The sequence below is a fragment of the Oryctolagus cuniculus genome, chromosome X, assembly GCF_051225735.1.
Source record: "Oryctolagus cuniculus isolate XC-2025 breed Fujian yellow rabbit chromosome X, ASM5122573v1, whole genome shotgun sequence".
NCBI classification, from domain to species: Eukaryota; Metazoa; Chordata; class Mammalia; order Lagomorpha; family Leporidae; genus Oryctolagus; species Oryctolagus cuniculus.
The window spans coordinates 29,777,116-29,792,136 of NC_142888.1; the positions used below are offsets into that span (position 1 = coordinate 29,777,116).

At 43.5% G+C, this 15,021-nt stretch overlaps 1 protein-coding gene across 3 annotated transcripts in view; it reads right to left on the reverse strand.

Moving 5' to 3' along the window:
• Positions 1 to 13,209, reverse strand: part of EFHC2 (EF-hand domain containing 2) — a 183,590-nt gene extending 170,381 nt beyond the window's left edge. For 2 of the 3 annotated variants that reach the window (XM_008272519.5, XM_089324302.1), the window contains exon 1: positions 12,836 to 13,010. In XM_008272519.5, the coding sequence (XP_008270741.1) occupies positions 12,836 to 12,877 (42 nt within the window). In that variant the 5' untranslated portion in view covers positions 12,878 to 13,010. Of the gene's footprint in view, positions 1 to 12,835; positions 13,011 to 13,102 lie in introns of those variants that run through there. The other variant, XM_089324301.1, reaches the window with a different exon arrangement.
• Positions 13,210 to 15,021: the final 1,812 nt, after the last annotated feature.

Below are 15,021 nucleotides of genomic sequence, written 5' to 3' on the forward strand. Positions count from 1 at the left end.
AAGCACTCAAAGTTAGGTGCTTGATTCCTAAATAGGCAAAGGGACTCTAATTTCTGAACCCCAAATTGACATTTAGGAACGGCAACGGAATATTATGTCATTTCCCAGGTATGCTTAGCAGTTTCAGAAAGTGGTCTAATCTGAAAATAGATACTTTCGACAGTATTCCAATAGATACTGGAAACAGAGGGACAGAATTTCTTTCATTTTTTCAAGAGGCAGAGAGACAAGAGTTCTGATCTGCTGGTTCCCTCACCAAACAGAAAATGACTCGGTGCCAGGTGAAGGACCAAAGCCAGGACTTGGGACCCCGGCACACTGATATGGACATGGGCAGCCTAACTGGCATCTTAACTGCTACATGAAATGTACACCCTGACAGAATTCTTTAAATTAAAATATCCTGTCAATTGGTACAATGGATACATATTGTTTTTTTCTGCCCAGAATCCCCCGATGTGATTCCTTTCTTTGACCAGATATTTATTTATTTATTTATTTAATATGTTTATTGGGATATAACATACATTGTAAAGTATTGAGATATAACATATATTGTAAAATTCACCCATTTAAAATTCACAGTCCAGCGGCTGGTATTGCGGTGCAGTGTGTTAAACCACCATTTTTTTTGGTTTTTGTTTGTTTGTTTGTTTTTAAGAATACTTTTATTTAATAAATATAAATTTCAAAAGTACAACTTTTGGATTATAGCGGTTTTTCTCCCCATAACCACCCTCCCACCTGCAAACCATCCTATCTCTCACTCCCTCTCCCATACCATTCTTCATTAAGATTCATTTTTAATTAGCTTTATATACAGAAGATCAACTTTGTATATACTAAGTAAATATTTCAACAGTTTGCACCCACAGAGACACACCAAATATAAAGTACTGTTTGAAGACTAGTTTTACCGTTAATTCTCATAGTACAACACATTAAGGACAGAGATCCTACATGGGGAGTAAGTGCACAGTGACTCCTGTTGTTGATTTAACAATTGACACTCTTATTTATGACGTCAGTAATCACCCAAGGCTCTAGTCATGAGCTGCCAAGGCTATGGAAGCCTCTTGAGTTCACAAACTCTGACCTTATTTAGACAAGGCCATAATCAAAGTGGAAGTTCTTTCCTCCCTTCAGAGAAAGGTACCTTCTTCTTTGATGGCCCATTCTTTCCACTGTTAAACCACCATTTATAACACCAGCATCTCATATCAGAGTTCTGGTTCAAGTCCTGGCTGGTCTACTTATGATCCAGCTTCCTGCTAATGTGCCTGGGAAGCCAGTAGATGCCACAGATGGAAGACTGATCAATCAATCTCTCAGTCTCCTCCCCACCCCACCCTCATGTATGTGTCTGTCTCTCCCTCTCTGTTGCGCTGCCTTTTAAATACATACATACATACATGCAAACCTAAAAAAAAAGAAGCCCATACTTCCTAGCAGTCAGTCCTCACTTCCCTTCCCCTACATAGCTCTAGGCCAGCCATTAATCACTATAGATTTGCCTAGTGTACATATTTCCCATAAATGGGATCATATAATATGTGGTCTTTTGCATATTGTTTTTAACAATGTTTTTGAGCTTCATCCATGTTGCATGCACTCTATTATATCCATGTATCAGTATTCTATTTCTTTTTATGGCTGAATAATATTTGATCGTATAAGCATACCACATGTGGTTTCTCCAGCAGCTGAAAGATATTTGGCTTGCTTCTGTTTCTTTGGCTATTATGAACATTCACAGACATTCATATACACATTTTCTGTGTGTGAACATGCTTTCTTTTCCCTTGAGTATGCACCAAGGAGTGCTGTGTCATACGGAAACTCTATGCTTAATCATGTGAGACACTGTCAAACTGTTGTCCATAGTAGTAGAACCGATTTACATTCCTACCAGCAGTGCACAAGGGTTCTAATTCCTCTACAACCTTGATAATACTTACCATTATCTGTCCTTTTTGCTGTGGCCATCCCAGGGGATGTAAAGTGATATCTCATGGTGGGTTTAATCTGCATTTCTCTAGTGATTAATGATGTTGGGCCCCTTTTAATGTGTTTATTGACTATATATTTTCACTGGGGAAATGTCTATTCAGATCCTTTGCCCATTTTTAATTGGATTATTTGTCTTTATTGTTGAGTTTTCAGAGTTCTTTATATATGCTGGATTTAAGTCCTTTATGAGATAGGCACTTTGCAAATATTTTCTATCCCACTGTGGGATGCCTTTTCACTTTTAAAATTTAATTGAAAGGCAGAGTAACAGAGGGAAGCATACATACATAGACACACACACACACATACACACAGAGAAAGAGACAGAAAGAGAGACAGACAGACAGAGAGAAATCTTCCATTCATTGGTTCACTCCCTCCGCCCCTGCCCCAATGCCAACAACAGCCAGGTGTGGGCCAGGCTGAACTCAGGAGCCAGGAACTTCACGGGGTCTCCCACGTGGGTAGCAGAGACCCAAGACCTTGCACCATCTTCTGTTGCCTTCCCACATGCATCAGCAGGGAACTGGATCACAAGCAGAGCAGCCAGGGCTTAAACCAGTGCTCTGATATGGGATACTGCCATTATAAGCACCAATTTAACCCACTTTGCCACAGTGCTGGTCCCTTAATTTTTTTTCTTTTCTTTTTTTTTTTTTTTTTTTTTTTTTTTTGAAAGGCAGAGGGATAGGGAGAGAGAAAGAGAGAGCGAGAGAGTGCTCCCATCTGCACACTCCTAAAATGCCCTCAAGAGTAGGGCTGGTCCAGGCCAGCCGGAAGGCAGAACTCAAACCAGGTCTCTCACGTGGGTGGCAGGAACCCAACCACTTAAAGCCACAACCACCGCCTCCCAGGCTCTGCATTAGTAGGAAGGCAGAAGCAGAAGCCAGAGTACCAAGCCATACACTCTGATGTGAGACACAGGTGACTTAACTGTTAGGCTAAACTCCAAACCCCTTTTCACTTTTTTGATGGTATCTTCTGGAACTTAACTTTGGCTATCTATTGTAGCGTTTTTATAATAGCAAAACTCTAGAAATAATGCAACTATACATCAAAAGGAGATGGTCTGAATAAACTATTCTAAGTCTACACAATGTATATATAGGAATACCTCTATATACTACTAGGAAGTGATCTCTAAGATACACTATTAAAATGAAGAAAGGGAGTAAGAGAATCTGTAGAGTATGCTAAAATTTATTTAGTGAAGGAAAACCAAGTGAATATAGTTAAGAATATGCTGTTTTATGGGGACGGCATCATGGCACAGTGGGTTAAGCCACTGCCTGCAATGCCAGCATCCCTTATGAGAGCCAGCTCCAGTTCCAGCTGTTCTACTTCTGATCCAGCTCCCTGCTTAAGGTGCCCAAGAAAGCAGCAGAACATGGGCCCTTGCCACCCACGTGGGAGATCCAGTTGGAGTTCCAGCTCCTGGCTTTAGCTGACCCAGCCCTAGCCATTGCAGGTATTTGGGGAGTGATCCAGCAGATGGAAGAGCTCTCTCTGTGTAGGTCTCTGTCTCTCCTCCTCTCTCTGTAACTCTACCTTTGAAATGAATAAAATAAATCTTTTTTTAAAAAAATGATGGCTGGCACCGTGGCTCACTAGGCTAATCCTCTGCCTGCAGTGCCAGCACCCCAGGTTCTAGTCCCAGTTGAGGCGCCAGGTTCTAGTCCCAGTTGTTCCTCTTCCAGTCCAGCTCTCTGCTGTGGCCCAGGAAGGCAGTGGAGGATGGCCCAGGTGCTTGGGTCCTGCACCCGCATGGGAGACCAGGAGGAAGCACCTGGCTCCTGCCTTCGAATTGGCACAGTGCCGGCCGTAGCAGCCATTTGGGGGGTGAACCAACGGAAGGAAGACTTTTCTCTCTGTCTCTCTGTCTAATTCTGCCTGTCAAAAAAAATGATGGTTTACAAATCAAAAGAAGGAAGAGGACAAGAGGGAAGAAGGAAGGATAACCCAAAACTAAGTGTTTTCTTTAAGTCACTTATGGCAGGAGGGAGGGAACAAGATTAAAAGGAAAGGGGCCAGATGTTCATAAATCCCATATGAGCATCTGTTTGAGTCTTGGCTACTGCACTTTCAACACTTTCAATGCAACTCCCTGATAATGCGCCTGGGAAAGCGGCAGCAGATGGCCCAAGTGCTTGGGTCCCTGCTGCCCATGTGGGAGATCCAGAAGGAGTTCCTGGCTCCTGTCTTCAGCCTGGCCTAGCCTTGGCCATTGCAGCCAGTTGGGGAGTGAACCAGCAAATGGAAGATACCTCTCTGAGTCTCTCCCTATCACTCTGCTTTTCAAATAAATAAATAAATCTTTTTTAAGAAGATTAAAAGGACAGAGATAGTAGAGCCCTCTGGAAATACCTTAGTCTCTACATGTGACTTTGAAACCACAATAATGTTTTACATTATAATAAAACAAAAAAATTTAAGTTGAGAATAAAAAGTACAATGAAGCAAATGAACTTAACAGCACATTGAGCTGGTAACTTAACTATACTGCCAGCCGTCACTGAAATGAAATTAAAACCCAGCAATTTGACAGTACATTCCTAATGGAATATACCCATGAAAGAGAAATAACAACAAAGAAATCTTAAACTATTTTCAAAACGACAATTGTTACTAAAATCATAATTATTAATCAAAAACTATTACATGGAAATGCAGTACATTTTTATTTATGGTAGGATAAAGCAAGTAAGAAATTATGCAAATGTCCTCATGAGTCAAAATGTTCAATATAAGTAACAGATAAATATAAAATCAAAGAAGTTAAATGAAATCCCTATAATCCTTAACTTGTATAGGAAATATCAATGTGAACTCGTGTTGTGTTTTACCTTTAAAAATATACACATATTTTCTAGCCTTATTTTAAGAGAAGTCAGGTCACAGACTGGGAGAAAATACTGTCAGCCCACAAATCCAACAAAGGACTTTCATCCAGAATATTTGAAAACATCTCTCAAAACTCAGCAATAAACACCCAATGAATGACAGGACCTGACAGTGCACCAAAGGGGATATGTGATGGCAGATAAGCATATGAAAAGATGTTTAACACCACAGCCATTAGGGAAATAATCAAAATCGAGATGAGATACTATTACACACCTATTAAAACGCCTAAAACCCCAAAACACTGACAATACCAACTACTCACAAGGATTCGGGAATAATAAGAATTCTCATTCATTACTGGTAGAAATGTAAAATGGCACAGCCCCTTTGAAAGACAGTCGGGCAATTTCTTAATAAATTAAATACACATCTACCACAAGGCCACTTCCAAACATATGTGAAAGTCAATTATCCTGCCTTTCACAGGAAAACAACTTGCAGTTTGCAACTTTGTGTGTAAGCAAAGCTTTCTTCTTTAACAGATACTCAGCTGAGAATGAAATCCATGTGTGCTTATCTCAAGTTTGACCCAGAATTGAGCATGTATGTGACAAAAGGCAAGGATGGGTTTTAATTTGGAGAGGGGTAAACTTTATTCTTCACTTTTAATTTTCAAAAAAATAACGCAAGGGCAGGCATTGGGACACAGCATCCCATGTCAGGGTGCTGGTTTAAGTCCTGGCTACCCTGCTTCCAATCCAGCTCCCTGCTAATGCACCTGAGAAGGCTGCAGAAGATGGCCTAAGTGCTTGGGTCCCTGCACCCATGTAGGAGACCAGGGTGGAGTTCCTGCTCCTGGCTTCATCCCAGCCTCAACCATTAAGGCCATCTCTCTCTCTGTCAGCCTGCCTCTCTCTCTCCCCCCACCTGCCCCTGCCCCTGTCACTCTACCTTTTTTTTTTTTTTTTAAGATTTATTTACTTACTTGAAAGAAGGAGTTAGAGAGGCAGAGGCAGAGAAAGAGGAAGATCTTTGATCTGCTGGTTCACTCCCCAAGTGACCGGGATGGCCAGAGCTGGGCCAGTCCGAAACCAGGAGCCAGGAGCTTCTTCCAGGTTTCCCACACAGGCACAGGGGCCCAAGGACTTGGCCCATCTTCTCCTGCTTTCCCAGGCCACAAAACAGAGGTGGATCAGAAGTGGAGTAGCTGGGACTCAAACCGGCATCCATACGGGATGCCGGCACTGCAGGCGGCAGCTCTACCTGCTATGCCACAGCACTGGCCCCCACTCTGCCTTTCAAATAAATAAATCATTTTTTTTAAATCTAAGAAAAGGAAACACAACCTGAGGTTTCCTTTACAATACTTCCAGTTGCCTTAGAGTTCTTACTTTGTATGGTAAAGGGAGAGAGTAAGTGAATGACTTGGCAAAAATCAACAGATCCACAGAAAACTAACCTTCCTCACTCAGACAGACTATTAGGGGTGGACATTTGGCATTATGGTTAAGACACTACTTTGGGATGCCTGGGTTTGAGTTTCAACTCTGCTCCAGATGCCAGCTTTCTGCTAACGTGGACCCAGGGAGGCAACAGGTTCAAGTTCTTGGGTCCTTGCCACCCACGTGAGAGACCCAGATGGAGGAGTCCCAATAGGAGATCTCTCACTCTTGCTCTGCCTTTCAAGTAAATAAACAAAACTTTAAAAAAAAAAAAAAAAGGTGCTGTGGTGTAGTGAGTGGTTAAGTGGCTGCTTGTAATGCCAGCATCCTGTATCTGAGTGCTGATTCAAGTTCTGGCTGCTGCACTTCTAATCCTGCTGATGAGCCTGGGAGGCGGTAGATCACAGCCAAATATTTGGGCCCCTGCCACCCACATTAGAAGCCCTGATGGAGCTCCTGGCTCCTGCTTCAGCCTGGCCCAGACCTCGCAGCTGAGGCCAGTTGGGGAGTGAACCAATGGATGGAAGATCTCTTTCTTCCTCTCTTCCCCTTTCTGTCACTCAACCTTTCAAATAAATACATCTTTTTAAAGAAACTTTAATAGGGGCTAGTGCTGTAGCATAGCAGGTAAAGCCTACAGTGCCGGCATCCCATATGGGTGTTGATTTGAGTCCCAGCTGCTCCACTTCTGATCCAGCTCTCTGCTATGGCCTGGGAAAGCAGTAGAAGATGGCCCAAGTCCTTGGGCCCCTGCACCCACATGGGAGACCCGGAAGGAGCTCCGGGCTCCTGGCTTCGGATCAGCTCAGCTGTGGCTGCCAGGTGGGGAGTGAACAAGTGGATGGAAGACCAATCTCTCTCTCTCTCTCTCTCTCTCTCTCTGCCCCTCCTTCTCTCTGTGTGTAACTCTGACTTTCAAATAAATAAATAAATCTTTTTAAAAAATAAAGAAACTGTAATAAAAAAATTTGATTCTACCAAGGTAAAAAGATTGAGATCTGAGGTGATGAAAATCTCTTGGAACTAGTTAGAGGTTACAGTTGTAAAACAATGGGAATGAACTAAATGCCACCTCATGGTATACATTTAAATGGTTAATGGTTTATTTTATATGTTAACTTTACCTCAAAATTTTAAAAAAAAGTTGGAGGGGATGGGTGGTTAAGACTCCTGTGTTCCATATCAGAGTTCCTGGGTCCTGAGCTCCTGACTCTGGCTTCCTGCTAATACTGACCTTGGCAGCTGCAGCGCTGGCTCAAGTGAACGGGTTCCTGCCTCCCACACTCCCACATGGCAGACCTGCATTGAGTCCCTGGCTCCTGGTTTCAGCCCCTACCCAGTCCAGGTCCTCATGGAAATGTGGAGAGCAAACTGGCAGATGGGAGCTTTGTCTCTGCCTCTCCAAGCAAAGAAAACACACACACACACACACACACACACACAAAGATGGAGAAAGGCTGACTAGACTCTGGGAAGGCTCCCTTAGGGGTGGGAGAGCAGCTCTGACCTTGGAAGAAGCTGATTTGGTTTTACGAGAGGCAAGAAGCCACAGAGGTGGCTCCACATGTGTGATTTTCAAACACTGACTGCAACCACAGTACAGCAGTATTTCAGCGCAGCCCAGGGCACAGACACACACAGGCAACGGTCTAACAAAAGTTCATGAGACAAAATCTACTCTCACTTTTTGTCTTATTCTATTCTTTTTCTATCTTTTTTTCTTCTTCATGTATTTGGAAAGCAGAGTGACAGAGAGACACAGAGAGAGAGAGAGAGAGACAGAGATCTTCTATCCACTGCTTCACTCCCCAAACTGCTGCCACAGCCAGGTCTGGGCCAAGCTAAAATCAGGAGCCAGGCACTCCATTATCTTTTTTTTTCCTTTTAAAAATTGTGGTAATGATTCATTAATTGCCTATTTTATTTGACTGCTGTGAATTCAAATTTGTCTTTCTTCTTAAAGAAGCATTTGCTTCATCATAAATTAAGTGGACTGGCTATTTACAACACAGACCCCTAAAATGGTGGCAAGGTAACATTATACAAAGCAGAAAGAGAGTGAGCTCCTTGCTATTCATAAGAGGCATTCGGGATCAGCTCCACAATTCTGTCCAGAATTCTGAAGAAAGGATTTTTAGGTTTGGCTAGAAATGTTCCTTTTAACTTTCATATCCTGGCATTTTGACAGTATGCTTAAGATTCTCTTAGCTCAATACAAATCCAGCATATAAATTGTTGGGAAAAGATACTGTGTGTCTGGAATTCAGTTGTGATCTTTCCCTAAGGTTTTCAATTAATTCATATCAAAATAATGTTAATGTCATCAGTGCTACAAAGGTTTATATTTTAGAAAGCACATGCTTCTTTTATCTCAGACCCAGAAATGTAGGTTACACATCACCTGGCTGTGCCCAGAAACCAATCTATTGTTCCTGACTGATAGCAGTTAAGTAAGGGGGGAATCAAGCTCCTTTTTAACTTCCATGAAAAAGCAGTGAAAGTTAGCTCCTGCTACAATTGTAAACCCAAATAGCTGAGTAATTATGCTAGCTACAGGAGGCCATGTTTTTTCACTTGATAATTTAATTCAGCAAGGGTGGGTTGAGGTGATTAAAAGGCCAGATTTGGCTTTATTGACTTTCTCGTCATTTATTCTACGCCAGAGAACATCTTAACTAAGTACAAGCTGTAAAAACAACAGATAAATATCTTGCAACACATAGCACATTTAACACCAAGACTAGCGCAGCAATTTTTAAACTGTAGCCACCCGATTTGGGTACATACTGGAACACTTAATATAAATATCCATATGTTAAATGACAGTCCAAGGTATCTAGTAAGTATATTGTCATTCTCTAGTTCCCTCTTTCTTCTAGTTCTCTCTCTCTCCCCCTCTCCCTGCCCAGGCACAAAATAAATGCTAAATAATAAATAAATAAATACTGCTTCAAATATGTTCATGAGTCTAGAAACAGAGGCATCCATAGATAGATGCTTCATTTATGACAAAGATGGCTCTTCAGAAAAACGGACAAAGAGTAGCATTTTCCATAAATGGCCCTCTGTCTACTGAATATCCACATGGGAGAAACATAACTTGACCCCTCCCTCTTTTCAAACACACACAAATGCACCCGCACAATGTACTCTACTTGGATTTAAATGTGAAAAGAAAAACAGCAAAGTTTCTAGAAGATAACATGGGGAGTTATCTTTCTGACCTTAGAGGAAGCAATTATTTCTAAAACAGGAAAGGGTTTCAAAAAATGGAATTAAAAGGTAAGTTTATTTTGGTACAAAAGATTTTTGAAATCCATGCATAGCTTTTTCATTATATACATTTTTTATAAACTTTTGAAGACCTGTAGTAGGAAAGAAAAGGCAGTAACATAAAAGAAAAACTATTCATTAAACATAGTTAAGAGAGTGAAAAGGCCAACCACAGAATAGACGATATTCAAAATACATGTAGAAATCACTAAGAAACCTAGTAGAAAATGAGACAAGACAGAAGCAAACACTACACAAAAGAGAATATCCAAAACCCAATGAACACATAAAACATGCCCAACTTCATCAGGAATCGGAGAAGTGCAGGTTAAAAACTCAAAAACTATGGTGGGCATTTAGTGCAGCAGCTAAAATGCCACTTGGTACACCTGCATCACACATCAGAGTGGGATCCCACATCAAATCTCAGCTGTGCTCCTGATTCCAGCTTCCTGCTGCTGCACACCCTGGGAGGCAGGCAGTGATGGCTCAAATGGTTGGGCCCCTGACACTCACATGGGAGAAGGGAGTGAGTGCCTGCTCCTGCCTTGGGCTTGGCCCAGTCCCTGCTATTGTGGACATTGTCTGTCCTTCCTGCTCTCTGCCTTTTAAGTAAAAATAAAGAAATAAAAACATTTTTAGAAACCTACAGAGTTGCACTACATCCACTGATGAAAATATCTAAAATCTAAAAGACTAACAATATTGTTTTAGAAAATTAAATAAATGCTTCAAATAAAATGCCAGTGAGAAATTAAATTAGTATAATTACTTTGACAGCATCCACTAAAGCTGAACAAATGAATACCATATGATCTAGCAACTAGAGCAAAAGGCATGAACAAGAACAATCATAACTAAATAATTCTTAACAACCCCAGACAAGCCAAATATGTATCAAGAATAAAATGTCATATTCATACAAAGGAATACTATGAGTACAAGGCAATGAGAATGTACAGACTACCTCTACAGACTAACACATGGACAAATCTCGCCAATACAATTTTAAACTAAAAAATAGCCAGGCACAAAAGAATAAACACCTGATATTTCCATTGACAGTAAAGCTCACACGGGAGCAAAACCTCATTATAGTGACAAAAGCCAGGATAGCAGTTACACTGGGAGAATAAGGAAGGGATATTGAACAGAAAGGACCACCAGGAAATTTGCTATATAAAATACAAGAGGCTCCATTAAATTTACATTTCAGACAAAACAACAAATAATCCTTCAATGTTACAAACACTGTCCCGTGCAATATTTGGAATATGTATTTCTATTTGCTTTATCTGGCAACCCTCATCCAGGGGGATGCCTTTGGAGTACTGGTAAGATTCTATCGCTGGGGCTGGCACTGTGGCCCAGTGGGTTAAAGCCCCGGCCTGTAGCATCAGCATCCCATATGGGCACCAGTTTGTGTCCTGGCTGCTCCACTTCCGGTCCAGCTCTCTGCTGTGGCCTGGAAAAGCAGTGGAAGATGGCCCAGGTGTTTGGGCCCCTGCACCCTCGTGGAACACCCGGAAGAAGCTCCTGGCTCCTGGCTTCAGATCAGCTCAGCTCTGGCCATTGCAGTTATTTGGGGAGTGAAGCAGCAGATGGAAGATCTCTCCCCTCACCCCCTCTCTCTGTCTTTCAAACAAATAAAATAAATCTTAAAAAAAAAAATTCTATCTCTGAGGTTCATTTTGTGATCATCCAGTGTGCATTTTCCTGTACATGTGTTGTACTTTACAATTTGTTACAAAGTCTTTGAAAAAGCCATCGGTCATCAGAAGTGTCCTGAGCCTAAAGCTGGGTGCTCTGCTCTCACGTTTTCGAAGGTTACTTTCACACAGTACGCTCCTCCTAGAATTGTTGTTGATGCCCTTGCCTCTCAAGGGCCTTTCTTATTTGTGTGGCTGGCTTCATCTTATCAAAGGGCGATGCTATGCTGGAAGGTGTCTGCCCGCCAGCCAAGAAATGCAGAAACCAGCGGTAAAAGTTAAGCCTGACAAGCCAGAGTCCACGGGCAGTGGAGGCTGAGGGTGTCAGAGTCCAGGGGCCTGAAGCTGCAAAGGAAGCTGGGATTCTGGGACAGAGACCCTGCTTAGCATCCATAAAGACAAATCCTTCAGCTGTGGCCTGCTTTCCAAACTATCAGAGGCACTTCCAAATACCTCGAGTGACTTCATTTAATTGTATAACTTACCTTCTCCTACAGGCATAACTGGAAAACCCAAGCAAAAAGGCAGTAAACCCATACTAACGAAAGCCTGAATCACTTTCCAGCTCTTGTTTAAATAACAGGCTGGCTACTGCCACAAGTCCTTTAAGACTCAGGGGGTTTTGTGTTGTGGTGTCTGTACCTAACCCTTCCTAGTTCTAAATAAAGAAAAAAAAAAAAAAGAGTCCTTCCAAATGTGGATATCCCACCATCTCACTTTATAAAGTCTGGGACTACACTTTCCAGGGTGATGGAACGCTTCCTATGTGCTAGCTACCTCCCTTGAGAGTGCCAGATATCTAGGATTTAATCACAGAAACTACAGTTTATCTGTTTCACACAGGAAATCGAGGCTAACAATTAGGGCTTGTGCGTTGTGCATGCCGTGCCTGAAATCCAGCTTCCCTACCGAAATTGTGTAGCTCTGCGCCTCAGTTTCCTCAGCTGTAAAAGGGGAATAAAAACCCTGCGGGCAAGCGTTGTGGTGCAGGGGGTTAAGCCCCGGAGTCTCATATGGCTCCACTTGGGATTCACCCGCCAGCGATGCGCTCCAGCCCCTGCACCCACGTGGAAGACAGGATGGACTTCCGGACTCCTGGCTTCAGCTTGGCCCAGCCCTGGCCATTGGGGCCAACTGGGGAATGAACTAGCAAGCGGAAGCGCTCTCTCTCTCTCTCCCTTTCAAATAAATCAATCTTTTTTAAAAGTGCCTAATTCAAAGGGCGGCTGGGAGCGGGCTAATGTGTGGAAGGGGCTGAAAGCCCAGTGCTTGGCACACATAGGACGTTGAGCTCAACGGTTATTATCATCACAGCATCAGCTAACCCTTGAGGCTCCTGCCACCTTATAAGAACTCTATGTATTTAATGTACACAACAGCACCCAGACGCGGTCAGAGAGGTAGGGGAGAGGGCCTGTAAAGTTTGGTCCAAGCACCAGGCAATCCACAGGGCGGGAACCAGCTGCGGGAAGGTCCGGGGAGGTGGCCTCGCGCCACCGCCGCCTGGAACCCCAAATTAGGCCTGGACCTCTGACCTCGGACGCCCTGACTACTCACATTGCGGTTGAAGTTGTGTCCTGGTAGCACCGGCAAGGCCATGGCTCCTCCGCGTCTGAGGCTCAGAGGGTCCGAGCGCCGACGGGACCGCGGCCCTCACGCCGCTGCGTTGTTTAACCCCCGCCCCCACGTTACCTGGAAACGGGAGGTGGGGTCACGGGGGGGAGGGGCTGCGGCGGGCCGGGGGGCTTCGGGCGGGGCCGGGACAGAACCTTCGCGTCCGCACCTCCGCCCCCGCCCCCGCCCCCATCCCCGCCCTCTACGCACACTCAGTTGGGAAGCACAGGCACAGGGCTGCCGACCCCGCTACAGTCTGCTTCAGCCGCTTTAGGGAGCTCAGCTGTGGACTTCAGCTCCTCGAATTCTTGCCGCAAAGTCTGCTTGCTTTGTTTGTTCATTTGATGATTACGTTGAGTTCCAGCTCACGGCGAGGTGGAGAAAATAATACGATGCCCCTGTGCTCACTGAAATGTAACAGGGTTTTCTGTTGCATTTTACATCCGCTTTTGTTTGGCAAGGAAATGAAGCTAAAAGCACAAGTACCCTCCGCAAAAGCCCATTCTAGGGATAGCCCCCACTTTCCTCTATATTTTTATATTTAAATGTAAGGAGCGATCAGGAATAGCCAAGAACGGGCTCAGGCGACACAAAACGTGACCACTGTCTCCCCGTAATACACCCACAATGGCCAGACAGGAGCCCCCTCAGTTCCTTTCTGCACACTTAACAGCTAATCCCTCCCTGAGCCTCACTGGTTGGACAACAGCTGGTTCTCTCTCAGTCACCACTTCCTATTTGGGTTGAGGTCCCATTTTTCCTTACCAGATTTTCTTCTTTAAACAGAAAAAAAAAAAAAAAAAGTCTAATTGACCTTGCCTCGGCGCCATGCTTTTTGTAATTCATGATACAACTGTTACTCTTGTGCTGCAATAATCTACCCTTCCACAGCCTTCAGGGGCAAACTCCTTAGCCTGGTCTGAATACACCCTCCATGCCTTCCTTTGCCCCCTCCTCCAGCTCCAAGAAACCATAGGCAGCTTCCAAACTAGGTTCTGCGGTGTCTCCCCATTGGGCTTTTATTAATGACACTATCTGCTAGAAACACCCTTCCTTCTAATTGTTTTAAATCTTTTATTTATTTGGAAGGCAGAGCTACAGAGAGAAAAGGAGAGACAGAAACAGAAACCTTCCACCCTCTGGTTCGCTCCCTAAATGGCCACAACGGTGGGAGCTGATCCAGGCCAAAGCCAGGAGCCCAGAACGCCATCTGGGTCTCCCATGTGGATGCAGGGCCCCAGGCAGCAAACTCCTTCCTTAACCAGATAAGCCATCTTCTGCTGCTTTCCCAGGCCTGTTCCGTGGGCCGCCAGTGGCTTAGCCCACTGCTCCACAAGGCCAGCCCCACCCCCTTCTTTGTCTTTTGCTGGGGTAACCCTTTCTTGTCTTTCAGGATGGGGTTCAGTGTTAGGGAGGAGCCTGAAAGGTTTGGCCATTTCTGGGAAATATTCCTTCACCTTCCTCCTGCTCTCTCCTCCATCTGAGTTGGGTGCCTCATTCTAATTGAGGCTTTCATTGTACTACATTGTAATCACCTGCTTACCTGCTGCTTCTCTTTAAATGTCCCACAAATTCTGCCCCCAGCAAGGACTGCAACTGCTTTTTTAAAAATTCATCAACAATATCCATTATTGTTCTCTGTGTTTACAGATTTTACACTACAAATTTCTACCACCTGTTTATCTAAGATTGTGTTTTTGAGATTTCCACATGTTGCTACATGTAGCTGGAATTCATTCAGTTTCAATGCATTGTACAATTATACCACCAATTGTTTATCCACTTGCTGTCATGGTGATGACAATTAGGTTGTTTCCAATTTTCCAGTAATTATTAGCAATGCTCCCATGAAAGACCCTCAGTCTACATGTTCCTTTGGAGACTAATTAGGGACATACTTAAAGGTGAACCGCTCACATTTAGGGGTGCACGCCTTCAACTTAATTAGATCTTGCTAAATGATCCCCAGAAAGATGAATCAGTTAAGAAAGTTCCCCTCTTCCATTTTATCCTTTCAACAGTGGGTGTTATCAAATTGTATAATTTTGGGTGATCCTATGAAAAAGTGTGAAATGATATGCCGTTGTTGTTACGTTTAGAATAGCTCCAGGCTTCTGGCCTTTTATACC